Genomic DNA, 23,296 nt, shown 5'->3' with positions numbered 1-23,296 from the left:
GTTTTCTTCCTTCTAATCACGGTTTCAAATTAGTTTGGGTGTGCGTCTAGCCGCCGGCAGCGTAAACCGTTGAAAATGCAAATCGGCGATAGTCAATGACCTTGAAATTTCGCTCACTTAAACAAACCTCTACGTGCGACATGTCACGGGAAGTTGCAAGTTGACTGGAGTAACTGCCCAGTAAAATAGCAACTTCGAAATCCCTATAGTTTTGGCGAAATCAATTTTTGTGTTTCAGTAGACTGAACTAAATTTCCTGCCATTTCAGCCCAACAAGGACGCGCCTTAGCTTTCGAATATTCAGTTCCATTGTGCCAATACTTTAGGCGGATTTCGTACACAACGAATAGATTTCAGTCTCCACAAGTGTCATGGCCGCCGGACTAAGTGCTTCGAGGAAGCCCAAATGATGGATGTTACTTGTGTCTGGTTTGGCCTTCCACGTTCTTTCATTGTAACGATACGTTACCTCCGGCGGGTGAAGTAGGCTTCGAAATCCTTATCACAGCTACTCGTGCAGCAGCGTTTGCCCTGACTTTTCTTCTGTTCAATAGTCTGTGGATGCGTTTTGGGTGTATATTTTTGCTGCTTAATTTACGCGTGTACGTTGAGATGATGCTTTTGTTTGCTTAGGGGATGTAGTGTAGTGGTCTGGCTACCCAACAATTTAGTTTGCCAGGAGTGTGTGGCAAAGAAATAAAAATAATGACGTTATGTTGGGTATACAAAATAAAGAGATGAGATGGAACAGAGTCGCTAATAATTGTTCTTTTAAAATAGGTTCGTCGTTGGCCCAGGTCAGCGAAGAAACAATTATCCAATCATGTTGGTCCAGAGGTCTTCTTATGAACAGTTCCCACATATAATAGATTCCGAAGATGTCTGAAATGTTTTCGTACCAGAGTTAGTACATGAGACTCGCGAATGACCGCTGCAAGCGCGAGCGAAATCAGAAGAGAGAGTCGAAGCACGTGACCACGCTTGTATTATGAGAAATTGTATCAGTGCTCGTTTTTGTAATTTTTCGTATTTAAACAAAAAACGATTATGCAATTGATGAAATACGTAGTGTTATAATGGAAGTAAAATAAAAGTACAAAACGCCACAATAGGACAGCAGGTGTTTCTCTAAGTCACTGGCGAGGGATTCTTCAGGATCGAACAATCACCCATTCGAGGCCGCTTTATATTCTTGTGTAGTAGCGCAAATAGCACGGAATTGTATAGCATGGAGACGCCATGTTGTTGGATCAGCTCTACGATTAGATTGTCAGCTGGCTATTTGGAATCCATGAATTGAACTAACCTTGGCGTCTCTATTGTAAACTAAGAGAGCACCAGTTTTGTTTTCCCTAACATAGGGTGCAGCACACTTAGGCGAGAAACAAACTGGCACTCTTATTGGTCGCTTACGGGTGCGGTAACAGAGAGCGCACTTTCCAAAGTATCTGGTCGTTCAAAACTGAGGGCAGAGTAACTAAGACGCATGTGCGGGATTTCGCCCCCCTTTGTAGGTTTTCACTGTTATCACGGAAAACTAGAGGTTTGAACGCCTTTATACATGTGAGGGGCGGTGGGGACAATGAAATAACAATTCCCGAAAGAGTTTTGAAGGGACATCAAAAGAAACCCACACGGTTATGCCGTACTTACAGCAGGTCTCTAGTTTGTTGGACACGTTTTCGCCTGAAAGTTATAGTGGGCAATTTCAAAACCGCCATCTGCCCTGGTAAATCAATACTTACATGAAGGACAGCATTTCACTAATCAACGAGGTTCCTTCATGTGATGCATGTCGATACTGTGTACTTACTAGTTTACATATGTAGAATAATTCAGTTTCTCATATTCCTAATGAACTTCTCTGAAAGTAAATTTCTAAGATGAAGCGTCTGTCCGCCGTAGCCTTTACTCAGGTGGGTGCCTGCCGGCCAATCATCTGTTTAATATCGGTTTGAGTGGCTGCTGAAGATGCTGACACTGCGTTCTATGAGGAACTGCAGAAAGGTGTGACTGGAAGGGCTTGTGACGAACCTACGATATATGGGGCTTCCCTGTCAATCGTTTTTTGGTGGCTATTTCTGGCGGTTGCGTGAAAACGATGAGGACGACACAGCAGCAACGAAATTGGGATACATGAGGATGTCTGGTGGACCATAACAAAAAATTCATGTCTAGATTATATCAACGTCATTCCCACTCGGACAGACCTTCACCTATTTGAATTCAGTTATTCTGATGAGTTCACACCAAGGGGCGAGTAGTACTGGATTCGAGCCTCAGCTTCATTAGGACTCAGCATCAGTGCATATATGCACCGATGCCAAAGACATCTTTGGCCGTGCCGCGGTTCGAATTCTTGACATGCGGCATGCCAAACGGATATTACCAATGTTCAACTGGTGCACCCTGAACGCGCCTAAGTTTCTGGATAGACCAGGACGTTCATGCTCGAACGATGTAGCTACTATGCCTGACGCCTCTAAAAGCGACCGAATAACAGTCCAGGTTTTGTTGATCGATTGACACGTCCGTCAGGAAGTCCCAGTCAAGTAATGTCACAGGCGCTTGGAAACATGCTGGGCGAATTTCGATTAGTTGTGGGTGGTTTTGGACTATTTAGAAACAGCAAGTGAAGGAGGCTCAAAGTGCGTTAACTCTTGCGTGGATTCTTTTGGCGGCAAGTCCAACCACATACATATGCTACTTTAAATGGCAGTCTAGTAATCCTCTATGATCGAATATCGGGGATCACCATTTCAATCGCTGGAGCTCAAAGTGACGGGGTAAATGCGTCTGTTAGGTATTTCCCCTCCCAATAACCCCCAAATCCAAAACAAATAGATAGAACGCGCCAGTTTGTAGATACATTGTCCTTGTGTTTTCATAGGTGGACTAAAACGTAACATACGGTTCATACAGGCATATTAATATTAGTGCGTCAAATGGGAGATATAGAAAGGAAAATCAATTTGCTAGCTCACAAACCTACCGCGAGACCTAGGGGTGCTCGCGCAAAACCTCTTACACATTACACATTGACAAGTGAAGAATAGGGTCCAGACATCCTGCATACACTCAGTCTCTTGACTGCAATGACTGCGTAGCCGGACACTTTATCCACACGGTCAATGTGAACGTACTTCTCAAATCGCCACTGGGAGATGGACGCAGTTAAACCATTTTGCAAAGAAGACGGGTGCCATTTGTCAAGCAATATCTCACGACGAATGTTGCCAAAGTTATGTAAAAATCGGTCACACGAATGTTCCTGTGCTTCGTGCAGATTAGCATTTTGCTTGTCAAAGGACAACACGGTTACGTCACCTCTCGTTAATTTTAGACTAGATATGGTCATATATTTTCACTCCGATAACATTTTCGGTCTCAGAAAGTTATTCGAGCAGCGGAGATACAACCAGTTCATCAGAGCACTACTGAAACACAACACTGAGTCCGTGTAGATTGAATAGTGGGTTTTCTGGCAGGCTGAAATTTTACCCCCCGTGTGGATAGAGTCCGGCTACAGCCATTTATTGAGAGAAGTTGCGTACTAGTGGACGGTTCAGTGGTGACTAATCTGTACATATACAAACCCCAAGCGGTTGAATTACCTTGCCCGCTGTTAGCAAGTGATAGCTACTTAAGGGTTCTAATTACGGACTGGAGCAAGTGCCAGCACCTTCATGTTAGCAGCTGTGAGAATCAGTGCGGTTGCGTCATCAGCTGAATTTCAGTACCTGTGGAAGGGATTGGCATTTTCTGATAGTATGAAACCGCAGTTGCATTGGAACTCCTCGCCACCGTGTACGTTTGATCCCGAAAGTCTGTCGTGTGTTATGGGAACTGCGATGATGATGATGATGATATGGAACCGTTGAAGCAGTACGGATGCCAGTACCAACCCTCAATAACCGCTTCTCGGATGCGGTATACCAGTGGAATTTTCTGTATCCAAGCCGTATGCTGAAGCACCCACTGGCTGGCTACCAAGAGCCCATATCATTATCATCTACGGGTGTGCATGTTGGGATCTTTACACCCACATATGCGGATATGTGCGTTCGGACATGAATTTCTCTTGTGTCACTACATTGTTTATGAAACTGTGGGACAGATAAGCATAGAGTGCGATCGCTTCCTGTTCAGGTTCGGTACTCAAAAATATTCTGACTGAATTTCTTCGGTGTGGGGCACATGGACATAAGATTCTACACGTGGCGATCTATATCTTTGAATACCAAAGCTAGTTCATCTCAAGTCGTAACTCCAGTGCAATGAACACATAGGGCAAAGATGGTACAGGCAAGAGGGTGAAATGGCTCAGTGTTTATAGCGCGGATTCACTGACTGGAAGATCCGTGGGTCAAACCCGGTCTCTCTATCTCAAATCCCCATGCCTAGACCTAGGCAACCTGAAAGTATCCCAGCCCTTGTGCTTCCTTCGGATGGCACGTTAGCTAGACCCTGAAAGCGTGTTACAGCTGAGCGATTTTCTTCAGCCAAGACTAACTTATGCTGTTGGAAAAATGAACTCGCATTGGAAGTGAAAGTGGGTTACCAGCTGGGAATTCAAGCAAACCGGACCACTTTAGAGCTTTATACGTCTAAAGGTACCCACTTCTTGGAATTCCGGCTTTTTCTGAAATCCCTTCGGCATTAAGTTGAACCCTCGTGCACGGTTACCTCGAACCTTTCTAATTCGGCTTTGCAGACTGAGCATCGAAGTCTGCTAAACGAAGTGCAAGGAGAAATAGTTGCCGGAGAGGCGGATCACATGCTGGGTTAAAGCACTGAGTACGGCACGACTTAAATGAGAAACTTTTCACCCGATTCACAATTTAGGAAACTTAAAATGTCCTACAAAAGTTTACAAATATAAATACTNTGTGAATCGGGTGAAAAGTTTCTCATTTAAGTCGTGCCGTACTCAGTGCTTTAACCCAGCATGTGATCCGCCTCTCCGGCAACTATTTCTCCTTGCACTTCGTTTAGCAGACTTCGATGCTCAGTCTGCAAAGCCGAATTAGAAAGGTTCGAGGTAACCGTGCACGAGGGTTCAACTTAATGCCGAAGGGATTTCAGAAAAAGCCGGAATTCCAAGAAGTGGGTACCTCTGAGTGAGTACGGCACGACTTAAATGAGAAACTTTTCACCCGATTCACAATTTAGGAAACTTAAAATGTCCTACAAAAGTTTACAAATATAAATACTGTCCAAAGGAAAAAGGAACCGTCAGAAGCTGGACAACTGTTGGGCAGTCAGTCTTCCCTCCACTGCAGGTGGAAACCTGGCATGCACCCTGCTCTGTCACATGAACCCCGGAATTCTGAATGGTTCCTAGAAGAACATTATAGGTTCGAAGATGGATGCGGTGCGATCGACCTCATACTTACAGCGCTTAAGCTGCCGGAAACAAAGCTAACAAGTGTACTGTTCGCTAATGATGTGTACGAAAGCTCTTGACTCGATGAACTGCGGACCAATCTAGGTTTTTTTTCAGAAAGCTCGCCTGCCCGTACTATGGATACCATTGCGTCTGTTCATGTCTGCTTGAAAGGCTTGAGTGTAAACTACAGAACTGTAGCCGCTGGAACCACTGTGCCTATGGCACACGGTTTTTAGCTAATAAATTGAATTGAACTGAATAGTGGTTTCACTCAGACGGTCTCCGAGGTCCGGTCGCACAGGTCAATCGCAATAATCTTCGGGTGTTCCGGGTATTTTGAGCCTCTTCCACTTCCTTAGTTTCTCACGTCTTTCAGGGTTCACGGGCGACTAACATGTTAGGTTTCAGTTGGCGCTTGATAACTAACTGGTTTATGTTCGGGACTAGCGGGAGCATTTCTCCAAGATCCAGGAGGCACAACTGTCCTGTCTAATATCCGGTATTTGAATGGACCTGATAGTGCTGTGCCACAGGTGAAACTTGCTGCCATTTTCTATCCAGATTGCCTGAATAAGTATCTGGAGGTGTAGACACCTCCAAGTGATTGTGGTATGCTGGCACCAAGTCCCTTTTCCGTCGAATTTTATTCTTTTCTTCAGAATAAGGCTTTCAAATAAATCATGGTTATACGACAGCGAGGCAATAGTGTTGAACAATAATGATGATTACGAACAGTTATATAACAGCTGCCTCGCATGGGACAAAGGGATTTTGGTGGCATCACCATGGTATAGTGGGTTTTCGGCTGACATGAATTTGTGCAAGCGAACCAGAGCACATACCAAAGTGATTTATCAGTTAGGCTCGCACCGCATGTTCCCTACCAACATCTATAGTAGAAGACTGTCCACTGCAAACCTTCGGTGGTGAAATGTTCGCAGAGGTAAGCTTTGAATTGGCAACGTGAAATGAAAGCGGCTACTGTTAAATTCAGTTACGTTATATTTTCGCACCTTCTTGGGTGGGATGGAAAGTTTTTTCCGTGCCATCTTTAGAACCCTATTGTATCTGCACACAACTTTTTCCAATGGCGGGCGTGCTGTAACTTTTTTACCCGGACTACCTAGCTATTTTTTTCGCCGTGTGGGGGTTGGGGCTTTTTGTAACAGGTTCCTCTTCTTTTTACCAAGGTTTTACTTCCACATGATTTTATGACAGCCAAGCAATAATTTTCCGCTGATGGTGTGTTGTTGTCCATTGTGATAGAATCCGATAGCCGGCTGTGATCTCCAACCTTCCTACCAGTTCACAATCTGCATTTGGATGAGGATATGATGCAATGCTACTGATTGTGGTTTGAACCCAGGCCTTGCTTCTTAATTGCCTCTTTCTAGATGTAAGCAACTGGCCCTCATCTTCTCATCGGGTTGTGTTGCGCCCACGCATATAAAGAATGTCACAGCCGAGGGACTTCTCATGCTTTTCCGTGTGGTCCTGAGGACGAATGTGGTATGCAAATCCCCATGCCATCCCATGGCTGTATCTTAGTTGTACTGCTGGTTGTGTTTCGTAAACGTCAATCATTTGGATAATTCTTCGGACCGACTAATCTTTCTTCGGAAGGAACTCACTGAAAAAATAAAGATACCCGTAAGACACTTGCCTTTGGTTCACAAGAAGACCCTGTGCTTTAGAATTGCTGTTCACGGTATAGCGTATCGTACAAATTTCGGCAACGTTTGCAACCCCTGTCTACAGACTTACTAGTCGATACTGATTGCTAAGGTATACGGTTCGTTCGACCACATAGGTAAATGCTTTTGGATAAGCCTTGATCTTCGTGTGGTTACCGAGGCTGTCGTGTCCTAGGCTGTTGTGCTGTACCATACCGCACCATGGAGTGCATGGTATAGTAGCCAGACGGGAACTCTTTACAGACGGTACTTTGGAATTCTCGATAGTATTTAAAAAAGATAATCGTTCAGCTGTAAGACATCTTCAGTGCCTAGCTGCTATGCCACCCGAAGGAAGCTCAAGGGCTGGGATACTGCCTGGTTTCCCAAGTCTAGACAGGAGAAGTCGAGATACAGAGGTCGGATTCGAACCAAAGACCTTTCGGTTAGTAAATTTGCGCTTTAACCATTGAGCTATCTCGTCTTGGTAGTATTTGTAATGTCCGTGCATGATTTTTGGGGTTTAGCAGTCAAATCGAATATCGACGGTCGAAGTTCTCAAATGGGTCAATATCGACGGAATCGAGTGCCCTCTGATGGACAATCGTACGTGCTTAGTAGAGCGCTTAGAACGAATGACCGATAAACGCATCCAGAACGATCGATTGGTGGGTGGAAAATGAATCTGAGGACGACTGAAGTGCCGATATTAGAGTCCCCAGATGGGCTTGAAAAACTGCATATTCATTCGCAGATCTTGAGAAAATCTGGCGGTTACCGGAACGGCCTGAGGAGCTGATATCTGTAAAATCTTGGAGATCTGCGAGAAACGGAGCAACCTAGTGACCCAACGCAAGTGGATGTTTCAAATCGACTTCGAGTAAAACCACTGCTGCATCAAACTCTGCGAGACCTGCGGAATGGCATTCATTCACCAAAAGAGCGTCATGGTAATTAGTGCTCGCTATTGCATGTCTGTTGTATACTGAACACTTATTATGATTTCGACCAACGAGGTGACTCGGCGCAACTGCGAAGAATTGAGCGTCCAAATTTTGTCTTTAATCGGTTTCGAATAGCTGCAACAAGAATAAAAAGAAAAGCTGTTATGGTGATGGAGGGCTGAGTGTGATCAGTAATGAAACCACGCTCACATAAATCTGCTCCTGATGCATCTAAGCTCAGTGCATTAACAATAAAACCACTGAATGTGGTGGTTAAGAGTATTAGTTAAAAAACATTCATTTCCTCATTAATTTGGTTCTCGTGAAATAATCAATCGAAATCCAGCTGAATCCCTCGTTTATGATGTTCTTCAGCTGAACGTGTCGCTCAAAAGGCCGGCTCATATTTTATTTGGTACGTTATTCACTATATTTTCATGGAAGAAACTACTAACAAGATTGCTGAAGGCTCTTCGACACCCCACGACCCGTTTCACTCTTATTTGGGCTCATTAAGTAGGCGCCATCCGCGTGTTTCCCTCAACCATATTTTCTCCCTGAATCCAAATTGCACAAGATTCGACAAATACACTCATCAGCACACCATTTTGGTTCTCACCTGAGACTCGTCTGAAATCCATCTGAAGAGCATCATAAACGAGAGAGTTCAAGAATATGCGCCACTGATTAGTTGTTCCAAGTGCGAGACTGGAATCCAGTGATTTCCCTCTTTGATGTGGATCAATCGGAATAATCGCACGAACACAGGGGGAGGATTGTTCAAATTAGAGTCTGCTATTTACTTGTTGGGAAGCAAAACGAATAGCTATCCTGGTCTCTTTTACCCTTTCCTTGTCGAAAACCGAGGATTCTTTGATGACAATGCTTTATGTGCACGTGACCAGAAGAATCACCAATCCCATGCCGGAAGTTTGTTCCTCGATTAATTTCTTCTGAAGTCTGTTCCATTTTCTCAGAACCTTTGCACTTTGAACTTTTCGAACTTTTGGACAACGCCCACAGGTAATCATTATCATCGGTAGCACAACATCAATGTGCCACACTGATACCGCTTTCCCCGTATATCTGCCTAATAGAAGGAAGGGCCTAAGTCTCTTATGCGACATTTAATTTACGTGGCGTTTGGGACGTGAGGTAACTGTCATAAGTGCTTTCCAGTACACTAGGGCTTCGGTATGAGAATATATATTGTTGCTTGATATTTTACCGAAAGTTCACAAGGTGATGTTAACTGACTTCGAAAATCTGTTCAAAATCCAGCTGTCTAACACTTTTTGATATTAAATACCGACACACATAAGCTCGAAATATTTTTTCTTCAAATAGGTCTGGGATGCCTTCAACCCCGGTGAATGTTCGGAAGTCCATCATTTTGTTTGCCAAGTTGTTGAAGAAGTGTGGATTTTCTGAATACTTGCCCGAAAATTTCCGGCTCGCCAAATTTGATGATCCACGCAGCAAAGACTGTATGTTGCGTCTACTATATGAAGTTATCTACTTCTCTCAGTACGGTCACATCGATGACTTGGCTCACGAGGGATTCAAGCGGTTTTCCTTTTCTGATGTGCTTATCTATGCTTACAAGAAACTCCAAAAACTCGGGTATCCCTGCCTGTCTACTACCAACAAACTAGGATCTTCCAGAGAGCTGTTACTGGCTGCCGCATGGGTATTCAGTCAATGCAATATTATGAGCCAAATTGAGCGCCACCTTCTTTGCTCATTTGATGTCACTGAGTTGGGGCGCACTACGATACCACATTTTGAGAAGTTCACGTCAAATTTATCTTTATGGCAGCTTGACTGGTTGTTGGGGCGCGGTCGCTTTCTGCAAAAACAACTGTATCAACAGAGAATGGGCATAATCAAAAGCTATTTGCATTCGAGGGGGAAATCACATTTGAGTCCGTTACAGTGTTTACCTGTCGAAAATCCGGACTTACTTCAAGCCGAAGCCGAAAAAATCAAGGTGAAGAGAAACGATATTGAGCTGCTGAAGCTCTGGCAAGCTGAAAGTGTGATTTTCTGGCGGTGGATACAGTCGGTCGCAAAAGAACGAACATCAGATCACTTTGCTCCGATGGTGTCTCTCAGTGAACTGTCGTTGGCGCGATCCAGCTTATTTCAGTGCTTGTCAGCACACATCAACCTGGCAAAAGTAGCCGGTGTGCCTCAAGGACCCGACTTGCCCTTTGGCTCTGAGCAACAACCATTTCCTAGTCTGCTTACACAAATTGACGATAATCTCAAGGCTTGCAATCTGCAGCTCTTGAGCGCTGAATCGTTGTGTCCATCTTTTATTTCTCCCCTCTTGTTCCATTATGATATACAGACTTCAGATAAGAACTCCAAAGTCACGTCTCGGCCTGGGTGTCTATCACTGTCGGAAGAAAGTGCGAAATTAACCTCACTTTTACAGGAATGCAGAAGACAATTTGAGGATATAAAGAAAGAACTTTCCGAACAGCTACAAGAGTTTGCCAGGCATAACATGTCCGATGTATTATTTTTGTTTTCAATGGCTGGTTGTACAGAATAGTTACCATGGATCTTTTGGAGGCATATTTTGATCTTTTTCCACTTGAGCGCAAATAAACCTTAAGCTTTAGTCAAGAATTATGTTTTGCGTTCCCAAAACCATTGCTTTTCTTTTCACGCTTGATGGTAAATTAGTGGTTACGAACATTGGTGGACCCGTTTAGTCGGTATTCGTGTTGATTGTAGCTTTGTTAGCCGGCATACTTCTCCACTTTCTGGTAATAACGGTGTGTCATCCTGTTCACCTATAGGGCTTCAAAGTCCCACACATCATATAGGATAACATCTGAAGTCTGTACCAGATAGCCCACTGATAAATACATCGGGTTTTTAAGTGCAAAATTTTAGTCGAAAGCTAGTAGAAACGTGGTCTATCTAATTTTCAGTTTCCTACGTCGGTTTGGAGCTGACGCATCTTTAGGTCAACCTATGGGCGAAATAGCCTTTTGTGATAAAGCACTACCACAACTTTGGTAGTGAGTGCTACCGCAGTAAATTAGTCGAGTGTAGGGTTTGAATAACTTTCTTATAGTGGGAAGGGTTAGTAGCAAAAACGTTACAACCGGAAACCTTCCACATATGTGCGATTACAATCGACGTCATGTCCTCTTTACATGCACCCAGCCTGCTACCTTCAATAACTAGTAAGCCGATCTTACCACATCGTATTACTACCATGTGTCTCTTATTGGGTTTCTTGTAACTATCCGTGACTAGGGTCGGATACATAAACATGCATGTACCATTTAGATGCGATCTTGAACGGTTGCGGTTCACTCGAGTTATCACTATCTCCAACCTGGCTGGGACCTTCTTCAGTGTGCTTACAGACGATAAAGCTCCATGGAAAGTCACGGTAGTATTTATAAACATTTTGGTGGTCCGAAACTGTTCAACTATTCTTTCTTAAGCAAACCTAGAAAAATGATCAATAACGGCTGAATCCGACTGAAGCATCCACAACATTGGTGAAATGAAAATACCATGAAAAAGACCAGGTGCAGAAAAAATAGCTTATTCGGTCCCGATGAGAACGTTTGGGGAATGAGATGACCAAATAAGTTAGGGTTATTATAGAGTCTGAAGTGAGAACTATTCTTGTCTCTACCGTTTCATGAAACTAGCCCGGTACTCCTGGCAGACGATGCGTCCGCGCTTGAAATCTTCGGTTTGTGGAATCGAGCCGTGGAGCTCCGCTTCTAGTATTTGTAAATGTAGAACCTTGTGTCCTGCAGCTAGCAGGAAATAACTTAACTGTTTCCTCCAACTAATCGTGATTCCGTCCTTATTAAGATTTGTCGTGTTCAGTTTTGCTTTTTGTTTCCGTATACAATCAGCCAAATGGAAATGATGCATCTTTTTGGTGCTGATTCGATTTTGGACCGGGATCGGCTAGCACTGGCTGTCTATCTGGCTCGCCGTGATGTCGCTCAGTTGGTCTCAGGAACAGACATGCAGCCAGTGAAAGAGAAGAAAACCAAAACCCTCCCTCAGCGACCCACCGTCTCGACAAAACCAACCACACAAAGCCGGGTAAGCTGTTTTCCGTCGGTCCTGCAGCGCATCACTTTTATACGGAGTTGATGTTTTTTTGTGTGACAGACTTTCGATCCGCAGATTGCTGCCAGGGCGCAGGTGATAAATTAATTTAGGATTGTGGCCATGTCGTTGGTGCTGTGCGAAATTCCGAAGCAATTTTTGCCGAACGATTGGAGGGCCCACTGCTCATTGTATGAGGCTCGTACGCAGGTTCACTGTTTCCCGCTTGTCATTTGCCCTGCGGCCGCCTGTTTTGCTAACTAAGCCGGGCAATGAATCTCGAAATAGCGAAATTAGCCGAGCTGGATTGGTGCTTCTCGCCGTGCATCAATGAGTCAGACTTCAAACGTCCTACTATCTGGAGCTTCTCAAGTAGGTATTTTCAATAAACTTTCATGTGCCAGGTTTGGTCAATCTTCATCGTCATCCTGATGAACAAAAACACAGGCCTTTAGTTGAGCATTTCTTATCCTTCGGGGGCATTGACATCTAGAATGCCGACGTATCCCAGCGGTTGTCCTCACAACACTTAGTTACACCGTTTCCGATCTTGGGATGATTCATGTACTGGGAAGATGTATCAGTGTCAGTACAGGCTGCTATACAAACCAACTACCACTGGATATATCCTACTCGATTTTATAGGAATCCTCACGATCCAGTGGACTTTTCCCTTGTCATTTAGTATGCGATGGCTTCACACGATCATTTTGGCTATTTTTCAGCATGGTTATCCCTGCTTTACTAGTGTGGGACAACTAGTCAGGTGTGCATCAAGATGTTAGCTTGAACAGCTGATAGGTATGATTCCACCGGTCGTGGAAACCGGTGGTTTCCACGGTGGTTGCCATTGGTTTCGTGAGCATTATAACAGCGAAAATACAACGTCCAAACGCACGTAGCGAGAACTGAAAAGGCATTCCATTTCCTCAAGGAGTTTTTGTGAGACCTATTGAAAATGGTCTGCAGGGCTTCCTCAGATACCCTGTATACAACAGCCGATGTGAACTCTGTTTGCTTATATCAGCACTATGGTAGGTACGTTTTTTCATGTACAATTGTAGTATTGCTAAGGAAGCCCCAACTTCTTTTTAAGTGATATGAATCAGTATTTGGAAGTTTTCCACAGAGGAGCACGTAGTATGAAGTGGAGTTGACAGCTTTGTCTTCTAACCTGGCAATTTCGCTCAATCCTAGGCCTTACTATGGGGCAGTTACCACTCTAAACCAACCCAATTTCAACCGTTTCTTTTAGCCAAACGTTGTTGGTGGCTATTCATAAATTTTGATGGAATTTTGGCTGTACACAGCTAGGCACATAACTTTTTCACTCCGTTCCATATCTGTGACTTTTCGTAGGTTACTATTCGTCCATGTTCAGCGGGACATACCCTAGCTCCTGACTGTGCCAGTCAGCCGCTCCGAGCAGAAAATGTTGGATTGACTTCATCTACCCCGATCTCACATGGTGTCCCTCAGGAAGAAAGTCCCGGACACCCACCGGAGTCACTTCCTGCTCGTGGCACTTCTCCACCAACCCGTGACCTTAATTCATGCAACATCCCCCGCCGGACACGCCCCCTGCATGCTCCCACTGAAAAACAGCTACAGTGCGCTAAGGTTAGTTGATATGGTTTCGGTAAACTGTGAATCGTCTTACACTGAATTTTCGAATACGCTCTCATGAACCCACTTTCCATGACTGAAGTTGCAATGAGCAGAGCTTCTGAGTGTACTGCTGGTTGGCAAACATTTTTTGCCGAAGGTACCAAATTATTTCTTCAGTGGGAATATGAATCACAATTTTCCCATTTCGTTAACGAAAAATCAGTTCGCGGCTGCTTTCAACATTGCTTGTCAGATGGACCTCTTCGGTTCAAATATCCACTAACTGGTGGTCGTTGGCTTGTTTGCTGAGCTGGGCAATTTGATTGCAAACGTTTCATCACCAACCGAGGTAACATCATCAGTGCGTTATTGTGGAGCGTAGTAGTGCGTAGCGGTGGGTTGGTGGTTGTGCCAACCACCAAACGTTTGCGATCAAATTGCCCAGCTCATCGAACAAGCCAATGACCACCATCTACGTTACCTGAGCTACCGACATTTTCCTCTATATCCACTAACTTTGCGCACATACAATCACCCCTCAAGAAGAACCGCCGAAAGTGAAGATTAAAACCCGTCACTCCAAGAAGATTGGTCTCTATGGTGGGTTCCTCTGGCCCTGCCCCTACTTTCACTTGTTATATTTGCTTCTAGTTAGGCGTATAATCGACGTGACATAGTATTGGCATTTCCTTTTGGTTTGACCTTGTCCAGTCAAATTAAGGCTAGATGTATGAATGCCAGCAAATGCTGGCGAGATTCGTTGTCCTTCAGCAGTGGATGAGCTACCGTGCTGTCACTGTTTTCCATCTGTCCTGAAGAGTGTTGTTTTCTATGCCTAATTCGGACCGGCGGAAGCCTGGAAGTGGACAGAATACGATATAGCAGAAGAGAATGAAGAAGAGTACAAAGTTTTTGGGTGCTGTTGATGCTATTTTTTCATCTAGGATAGGGCCCATGGGACCTTCGTGTGTTTGGCTGCAGATACTGAATGATGTGGCGGCTAACCAATATCAAAGATGTCTATCCTAATTATCTGACTGGGTGTTGGGTGTGTAGGCATCTCGGATGTTTGTTGTAGGCCAGCAATAGGTCCCCCTCCCTGTTCCTTTTTTCTCTATACTATATGGCTTTATTTAAATGAATTGACTTGGCTGTGTGGCACTGAAGCACCTACCTTCTCCTATGATGCTCACAGCCGCAGCACTGCTTAGGACTTTGGGCAATCTACCGTTTTTCTTCTAATCACGTGAACTTCTATCAAAATATTTATGCCATACCTAGGACAAGGGTTATGGCTGTTAGAATCGATAATTCGAGGAGACAGTTCAGTCAAGCGAACTACAAACGAGAATTTTTGCATAACTTATTGACTGGCGCATGTTCTGCTTGTTAACAGATTTTGAGATATTCTACCAATTTGTATGCTCACACACGGTGTCCAGTTGTACAAAAATTTCACGGAATCAACCGTAAAATGTAGCAAACTGGGAACAAGTACAGCAAAACCACACAGTCAGGAGGGGTGGCTTAGTGGTTAGAGCGCGAATTTACTGACCAGAAGGTCAATAAATTTTGCCTCTACCTCTCGATTTTCCTTGTCTAGACTTGGGAACCTGGTAGTATCCCAGTCCTCGTGCTTCCTTCTGGTGGCATGACAGCTAGGCACCGAAATGGTGTTACAGATGAACGGTTGTTTATTATTATATTGTAGAATGAAGCAATTATATATTAGAGTCGTTTTCATGGCGTAGTGTGTCGGAAAAGTGGTCTTTGGTGGGGGAAGAGTCTAGATAGGATGGACTTCCATTACTAGAAGAGCGCTGACTGTGAGAAGAGGTCTCGTTTGGTGCATCAGATGAAGGTATATGTATGAAAGTCATGGATTCCTGTCGTCCAAGTCGTTGGAAATTTCCCAAACTCGAGCTAAGTAATTATGCTAAAGAGGGTGAGGAAGAGCATACTATAGTAACAACAAGCACTCCTAAGGACCTGCTATGACTGGAGAATAGTTTAACGTCAAGCAGTGACTAGTTCTGAGGATTCCTTTATTTCCTGGACTAAGCGAACAGCGACAGCCTGTCACCCAACGATGGCATGGCCAATCAAAGCAAGTCAGTGACGGAGCGTAATTTCTGTTCATTTTATTAGCGTTTGTGCCAGTTGCCACACTTTCTGTCGCTGGAATATTGGAGAGTGTGGGAGATATTGTCTGGTATTGGGGACGATTACATGATAAGTTATTGTGGGAAATTGAGAAGCTGCACAGTGAAAGTAGCAGCCTTGATGCGTGAGCGTGATAGAGCCACATCTGCCAAAATTTTTGTCCCCTGATAAGTTATTTCCCGGGGTTTCCATTCAGGAAGGTAGCAGTCGTCAACCCCACTGAGTTTACTGGTTACTATTCTCGTAGTTCGTTATCAGATCACAGATTGATGAAGCGTTGTAGCAGATAAACTGAAAATGTCAGTTTTTACCTCCTATTGTTTTCTTTTCCACAGGACTCCCATCTACGTCAATTACAGGCAAAAATTGCTCGCTATTCTTCTGCACTGGCAGATCTACGAATACGCCCGACCGAAACTACCAGGACACGTTCTGAAGCCAATGGTACCGGAGCGGTGGTGCGACAGCCACCAGTAAGACGGAGAAACAGTGTCTCGCTACGTCCTGTCCCTAGAAAATCCCGTTCAGCGTCATTTCTGCAGCAGAACGTTGTGCCACTAGGGTTCAAAATACATTCCCGGCCAAACTCATTTCGACCAGGTATTTCAAGCTGGCCAAATAACCATCGTCGGTCAGTCTCGGAGACACACAGGAAGTCTGCTGTCTCATCCAAGCAGCAGAAAATTCGTGAGCAGGTGGACGCGTTATGGGCTGAAGCCCGACAGTCCTTAAGTGTGGTTGATAGCGAAGTGGTCGTCCTCGAACCAGATCAGGAAAACCCTATTCAGGTATGCGGAACTTGCTTTATTTTCCTTTTTTTCGTACAGCTTATCCTATAGGGCGATTATCTTAAAATGGAGCAATACTAGACGAAAAATGTCGTCGGGGTTCGTGGATGCAGTTTTCTATCTTTTTCATTGAACCGCTGCCGGTAATTTCAGAGTATGCTCGACTAAACAAGTTTGCACTTTCGAGAATAGACTCTTTTATCTACACACCCTCGTGCAGTTTAGGTCCTCTGAGTTAAGTTTGCCTTTCAAAGCAGCTTGCTTGGTCTACAAAGATGTATACAATTGTATATTAACAGCAGGATCGTTTGGTGGATATTTGGCCTTTTATGGGAGTAGCCTTCCTTCGGAGGATCTCACACTAGTTTATGGCCTACGTGGGACGCTATTGCGAACCCTTCAGTGCTTTGTTTTCGAATTGGTTCCTCTCGAGTGTATTCCTGTTTACATAATTTCACCCACATCTGAATAGGTTGGAATACCAGTAGCATTTGTACCTTTTGCTAACTCGTCTTGAATTTGAACGCAGCAACTCTTGATGCCTCTGTTTACTACTTAGTTGCTCCATCAACTGAGTCACTGCAGCCATTACCGCGTTATTCTTTTTTTCCATTCTGTTTATGAGATTACATTTCCTAGCACTATTCCTATTTCCTGTTCTTTATGCTGGCTTCATTGACAATATATACGTCTGTCTCATTCTGAAATTGAGCTATGTTGCCAGAGGTGATATCATGGGCTGTGATCTATTCTGTTAGAATAACATAAACAGATGCGAACCGGTTGCACCAGGTTGACTTGGGGCACGTGTTTAGAGACTGGTGGAATATGGCTTTTCCAAATCGTTTGAACTCTCCCGTTATCTCTAATGCTTGCCGAATCCGACATGAACAGCAGTTCTTCTGTGAAAATACTCCTATTGATATCTTGTTTCCCTCGTCATGGATAGAACCTGAACAACGTTCCTTCCGTCGATGCTTCCCCATACGTTATCCCCGAAGAAACCCAGAAGGAAAACAACCAGCTCGGTACAAAGCACGCTCGTTTCCGTACTCAGTCACCGAAAAGAATAGAACGTCTTAGGACTACTCATCATTCAGGTAAGTAGTCAGAGTGTTACGGTAGTGTGTCTGCATGTCCGGTATGCATGCTAATTATCTTCTATCTCCAGCCCTTCTGCTTCATTAGGGATTCTTTCATTTTTCAACTAGTCAGAGTTCTAAAGAAGCACTTATTCAATAAACACTGAACACAAGTGCCATATCGTTAATTCCGTTCCTCGCATTGGACCAACCGCACATCCGTTTTCTTCCCCAGACTTCGAGAAAGGCAACTATTTTGTAGTCAGATCCCCGAAGCCCATTTCCAGCGTAATTTCAATGAGGGCCTTATTCAACTATGCAATCAGCAATCACTTGGAAGTTTGTTCAAAATTCACATAAAGAATAGTTGAATGGATGCCCAGTATCCCTCATATCTGGCACTGTTCTGAATCACCAACACACGTTATAGGTTTATAATTTTACCTGCCATAACTACTACTTACCAGGATGTTACACCCATTTAAATGGTCTCATATCTGGCAAATCGGGCTCCAGTGCGCGACAGTTTCGAGCGGTATCTCATTGAGTCGCTTCCGTTGGCTTCACTTCTGACAGTCTTTTTCATGTTTACTGTTTTTCTATCCAGTTCGTTCGTGGATTGTGAACTGCGTGCTGAAAATTACTCCCTACCATAAGCAGAAAGTTCTTAACTGAACCCCACTTCTCCTGCCTACTTCCCATACTTCCTTGATGGATTTCCCAGCTATTTATTTTGGCTTTGTCATCTATTGGATATGGAACCAGAATATCACTAATCGTACCCGTTAGCCTTAATTACTCCTGTACTTCATCCAACACAGGATAACTTGACTCCTTTGCTGTTTCTTTCTAGCCAGACCGAGCACAAGGGAAGAGCAAGGTAGGGAGGTCATGCCACTTTCAGTGGATGATGTCCTCAATCAACTGGACGAAGCGGAGGCCGAGGAAAACTCGATACGTCATCGCTGGGCCCATCTATCTTTTGGTCTTGACCGAGGACGACGACCTTCAGTGAAAAAGGAATACGACTCCTCTGACGCTTTCGTCACCGCCCGGTGAGTGCTTTTCAAATACACTATCGCTAATGTGAGGATAAACTGCAATTACATCTCTCTGACGGTAGTCATTGTCGAATTGTAGCTTACAGAAATTAGCTTCGGACGAATGGTGAGTCGATCTTATACGTGTGGTGCCGTAAGCGCTACTCGGAAGCGATTTTCTGCCGACCGATACGCTCAATTTTGTAGTGTGCGCTGTGTACAGTATTAGGGTTTAGTTACTTCTAACTGTCGCCTTTCGCACGATTAGTTTGTTCTTGCATGTTGTATCATGGGTGGCCCACCCAAGCAATCAATATTTCATGACGTTATCAGAAACGGTTGTACAATGTTTCTAAGTTTTCAGCATAGATTGGCTCCACTTATTACAGGATGATATCTGGACTGAAAATCCCCAAATCTCCTCACACTACCAACTAATATATTTGTTGTCTTTGTCGATCAACGGATAGCGATGATGCGTCTGCATCTTTTTACTTACTGAACCTAAACCACGAACAGACAATTCGATTCGATCCCACGGATAAAGTTTGCCGTTTCGGTGACTCCAGAGGCACAATAAGTAGTAGCCCTTGTCACACTAACCCTCTTCGATAGAGACCGTTCTAAAATGGTCACTCCAGGGAGCGGAATTTCTAGAGGGATTTCACTACACATCACCACCCTTGGTTCATGTTTTAATTCAACTCGTTCCACTCACATTGCTGTTTGTCTCGTTTTTTCACAGGCCAATATTAATCCCCAATCGGCCTGAAGCTCAATTAGGGCGACGCCAGAACACCCTTATGAAAAAAACAGCAGAAAACCACATGAGTCTTCCCGGAGGCACGCACATTGTATTCACAAAGGTAATCTTTTCGTCTCTTAAAGTTTTCTCAGCCAGTAAACCGTTCAGTTGCACTTTTTGTGAACCTGTTACTTAGGCCCCGTTATCTGCGAAACTGAATTACCGACTGTCTAATCTTATATTTAACCGGATTGGGTGGCAAGCAAGAAGCAAGTACTTTCTCACTGTCACACATTGAAAGATATCCTATGTATACTGCTTCCCCTCTCGATGAAATATGAACAGAGTTTCTCAGACTGGACACCACACGCATTCAATATGGCTGAGTCATGCTTGTGCTGGCCAATTTTGGGAATAATTGGAGACACCAACCAGGGTGATTAGAAATACAGAGAGGTTCACTGTGCGACCTTCCATCATGCGCTTCAACACAAGCGTGTAGTGTGAAATGAACCACGAGAGGTGGAAATGGAAGTGTCTCTTAGACAAGATGAACCTATGTTACTCGAAACCACTGAATTCCCTGGCACTTTTGCTGTCTCTTCATTTTGTCAACCTATATCGTTCGATAGGAAACCCCTGTTGTTTTAGCAACCAGACCTCCATATATGGTCAATGTGCATAAATTCTGCACCCAACACTTGTGATACGTGCCACTGTTTTCTTTTCTCCCGTCCAACCAATACATATGTGTGTGCAATCTGGCCTACTTGTTCCTTCCAGTATCAGGGCAACTGTCGTTAAAACAATGCAGTTATAGTGGATCTATATAGTTTTCCTGATTTTGGTGAAGATACTTTCAAGACCAGGGAGAAGAACGGTGATTGTGGTTGGTCACGCAAACTTGAATACGTTTAATTGACGTTCCATTCCTGTCTCCATATATGCCAACTGGAAGCCACCCTGTGCTGGTGGAAATCAACTTGTGGGCACTTTGCGGATGGACATTGTTTCTCCGCCTTTCGATTTTTATTCGACTAAGCATGGACAGGCTAACCCCAAGGGATCAACCGTTTTACTTTCATAAGGCTGCATTATTGGCCTGAAATATTTGTTCCAGTTGTCGATGCGTATCTTGAAACACGTGACCACTTGACTTCATACACCAATCTTACCCAGTTTGGTGTTCATTCTGTTCTTCGTTTTTTTTCGGGTCGTGACTGCAGCCGGGCTGCATTATTGGCCTGAAATATTTGTTCCAGTTGTCGATGCGTATCTTGAAACACGTGACCACTTGACTTCATACACCAATCTTACCCAGTTTGGTGTTCATTCTGTTCTTCGTTTTTTTTCGGGTCGTGATCTGCAGCCGGAATAATAAAATATCTTGTCTCAAATTGGCCTTATTTGGTCTAGTTTCTTCTTCGCTCTGACACGGTGTACTTCTGCACCCTGTTTTCACAGACAGATTTAGAAAGACTAGGCATTTTGACGCAGCTGTGGATTGTGGTATAAATTCCCGGACTCTTGAGTTCCCCCACTCCTGAAATACAGAAACAAGTCATGTTACACCTGGAACTACAAGTTCGAGACTTATTGTGGAGGATTTGAGCACTGAATTCGGATTGGCTGGTATCACTGGTAGCTGAAAACTCCACAACGTCCAGTTCTATGTGGGCAATCGTCTTAGAACCGCTCCTCACACAAGGCCTTGTTGCGTTCATCCGCCAGTCATTTCGTGGGTCGATATTCCACACCATCTTAGCGAACAATAACACCTCAGATGACCGTCTCACCCATATGACAGTGTCTACTGGTGCCAAGCCTACGAAAACTGAGGACTTGAGAAAGTCTATCATGGAGAGTATCATACCACCCTGGGTTCAAATCCGTTCCGCTGAACCGGACTTTTTGAACAGATGCTTTGTTTTTGTCGATTTTACATACATGAGTATTCCAATCGTATACTTCTTTGGCGTGCACACAACTCTTGGTTCTTAGGAGCGTATTAGTAGAAATTAATTAGACGGTGCTTTGGAACAGTTACCGCAACATAATTGAGACCGGAATTGAACACAAGTACTCCGATCATTATCGACAGCAGAACATCGTTGTGCTATACCGATGCTCCGCTACCGTACGAATAAATTAAGAAGAGACTTAGTGCTAGCCTATCATAATAATTTCCAGGTGCCTACGTCTCTTATGCAGAAAAAATAGCTCACAGAGCGGGCCACACCGCTTGTGTTTTCGTTGCGTGGTACATTTTTTGAGTCGCAGGCGAATTGTTTGATATGGTCCTGACACTCTTCCCGGAAATATTGTCCGTGACACTCGACAGATCACGCTGGATCATTCAGCTGGATTGATCCTGTGGCTTGATTGACCAAGCGTCACATGTTCGACAATTCCAGTTCTGCCGTAAATTAACGGCCACTCTCTTATTTTCCGAGATAATTGCCAAGTCGCACTACCTACTTAGTTCGCGGAACATTCACAAACAACTGAGTAGACGGTTGGATGGCTATACGACTAGCGTGACCTCTTACCACCTGATCGATGCGAAACACAAGGTCGCTTCAGCCGAATGATTCGACGTGATTCATCGAGTCCTTTGAAATCAATTAAAAGTTGCTTGCGAACGAGTCCTGTCTGCATTTAATTTATTGAAAAATAATTCAGTACTGCTTTCATTCTTGAACACTGCAAGTTATTTTTGTACCTCTTCAATAGTCCGTACTTTTCCGTATTTTTTAGACTGTCCCCGACGCCACATATACAAGTAAGAGAACGCAGTCACCCCTGAAAGCCCAGGATTCAGGTTACTTCGCGAATTCACGAATTGCCCTGAGATTACCAACACAGCTTCACCGAAAACTCTTGCTGGAGGCCGCTAGGCGCCACAGGCACTTTGTCATGGTGTGCGAACAACGCAACATACTTACAGCCGAGGATTGTAAAAATGTACATCCCACACGTGTTTGTGAATGGCTGGCCGATGAACTGGTTGATCAGTTACTCAGCGAAGTCGTTGCAGATATTGAACGAGAGACATCAGAATTAGTGGAGGAAATTGTAGAAGGTGAGTTACACACCGAGGCCCCTGATTCAACATTGACAACACACAGCAACATGAGCGATTTGGACGATGGTCAAGTGCCTATTAATACACCATTTCCAGGGGTGGAGGATCAATTGGCGATTGTTGAGAGCAGTGAACCAAAACCCCATTTCACTCCACGGTCGGATCTGTCGCCTGTACACGCCCCCATGAAAAACTCACTGCAGCAATCTAGGGATGAGCCCATAGTGCTTACTTCCTCAAAAGAACGGCAATCTACGAAGGCGGATCCTACGCAATACAGCCTCGAGTTTGATGAGTCTGCGACTGATCAGAATTGTTCTACGATCCATTCTTCCTATCAGGCTGATGCCGCACAAGTCTTAAACGGCAATTTTACTGAGTCACGATCATTGTCTTCGGCCACACTGATTGCGACTCAGGCCTTACACCAAGCATGTGAAAGTATGGATGATCTTACTGACCGCATTATTGACAGTCCCTTGCCATCTCAATAATGTAGTCGGTCGATCAGTTCATTATCGTGATATTCCCAACTAATTTGCATTCTTGTGATCGAAAACGAGAAGCTTTTTGGCGTCTTTGGCTTCATAACATAGGCATGCATGCTCGTTACCTACTATGGTTTTGCCCGATTTCGAACTGGATATCATGTATTTGAAGGATACAGTGTGTACAACTGTG

At 44.2% G+C, this 23,296-nt stretch overlaps 2 protein-coding genes across 2 annotated transcripts; both read left to right on the top strand.

Moving 5' to 3' along the window:
- Nucleotides 1-9,360: 9,360 nt before the first annotated feature.
- T265_09029 (hypothetical protein) lies at nt 9,361-10,566 on the top strand (the record flags this gene model as incomplete). Its single annotated transcript, XM_009174993.1, has 1 exon — nt 9,361-10,566. One exon carries the CDS (start codon nt 9,361-9,363, stop codon nt 10,564-10,566), a length of 1,206 nt encoding a protein of 401 aa, XP_009173257.1.
- Nucleotides 10,567-11,906: 1,340 nt separating this feature from the next.
- T265_09028 (hypothetical protein) lies at nt 11,907-23,296 on the top strand (the record flags this gene model as incomplete). The annotated part of the gene is made up of 7 exons (XM_009174992.1): nt 11,907-12,098; nt 13,464-13,724; nt 16,211-16,663; nt 17,613-17,763; nt 18,599-18,800; nt 19,531-19,651; nt 22,288-23,296. 7 exons carry the CDS (start codon nt 11,907-11,909, stop codon nt 23,107-23,109), a joined length of 2,202 nt encoding a protein of 733 aa, XP_009173256.1.

The sequence above is a fragment of the Opisthorchis viverrini genome, assembly GCF_000715545.1.
Source record: "Opisthorchis viverrini unplaced genomic scaffold opera_v5_251, whole genome shotgun sequence".
Taxonomy (NCBI): Eukaryota; Metazoa; Platyhelminthes; class Trematoda; order Opisthorchiida; family Opisthorchiidae; genus Opisthorchis; species Opisthorchis viverrini.
Note: the sequence above shows the minus strand (reverse complement) of the source record. Positions and strands in the feature narration are given on the sequence as shown.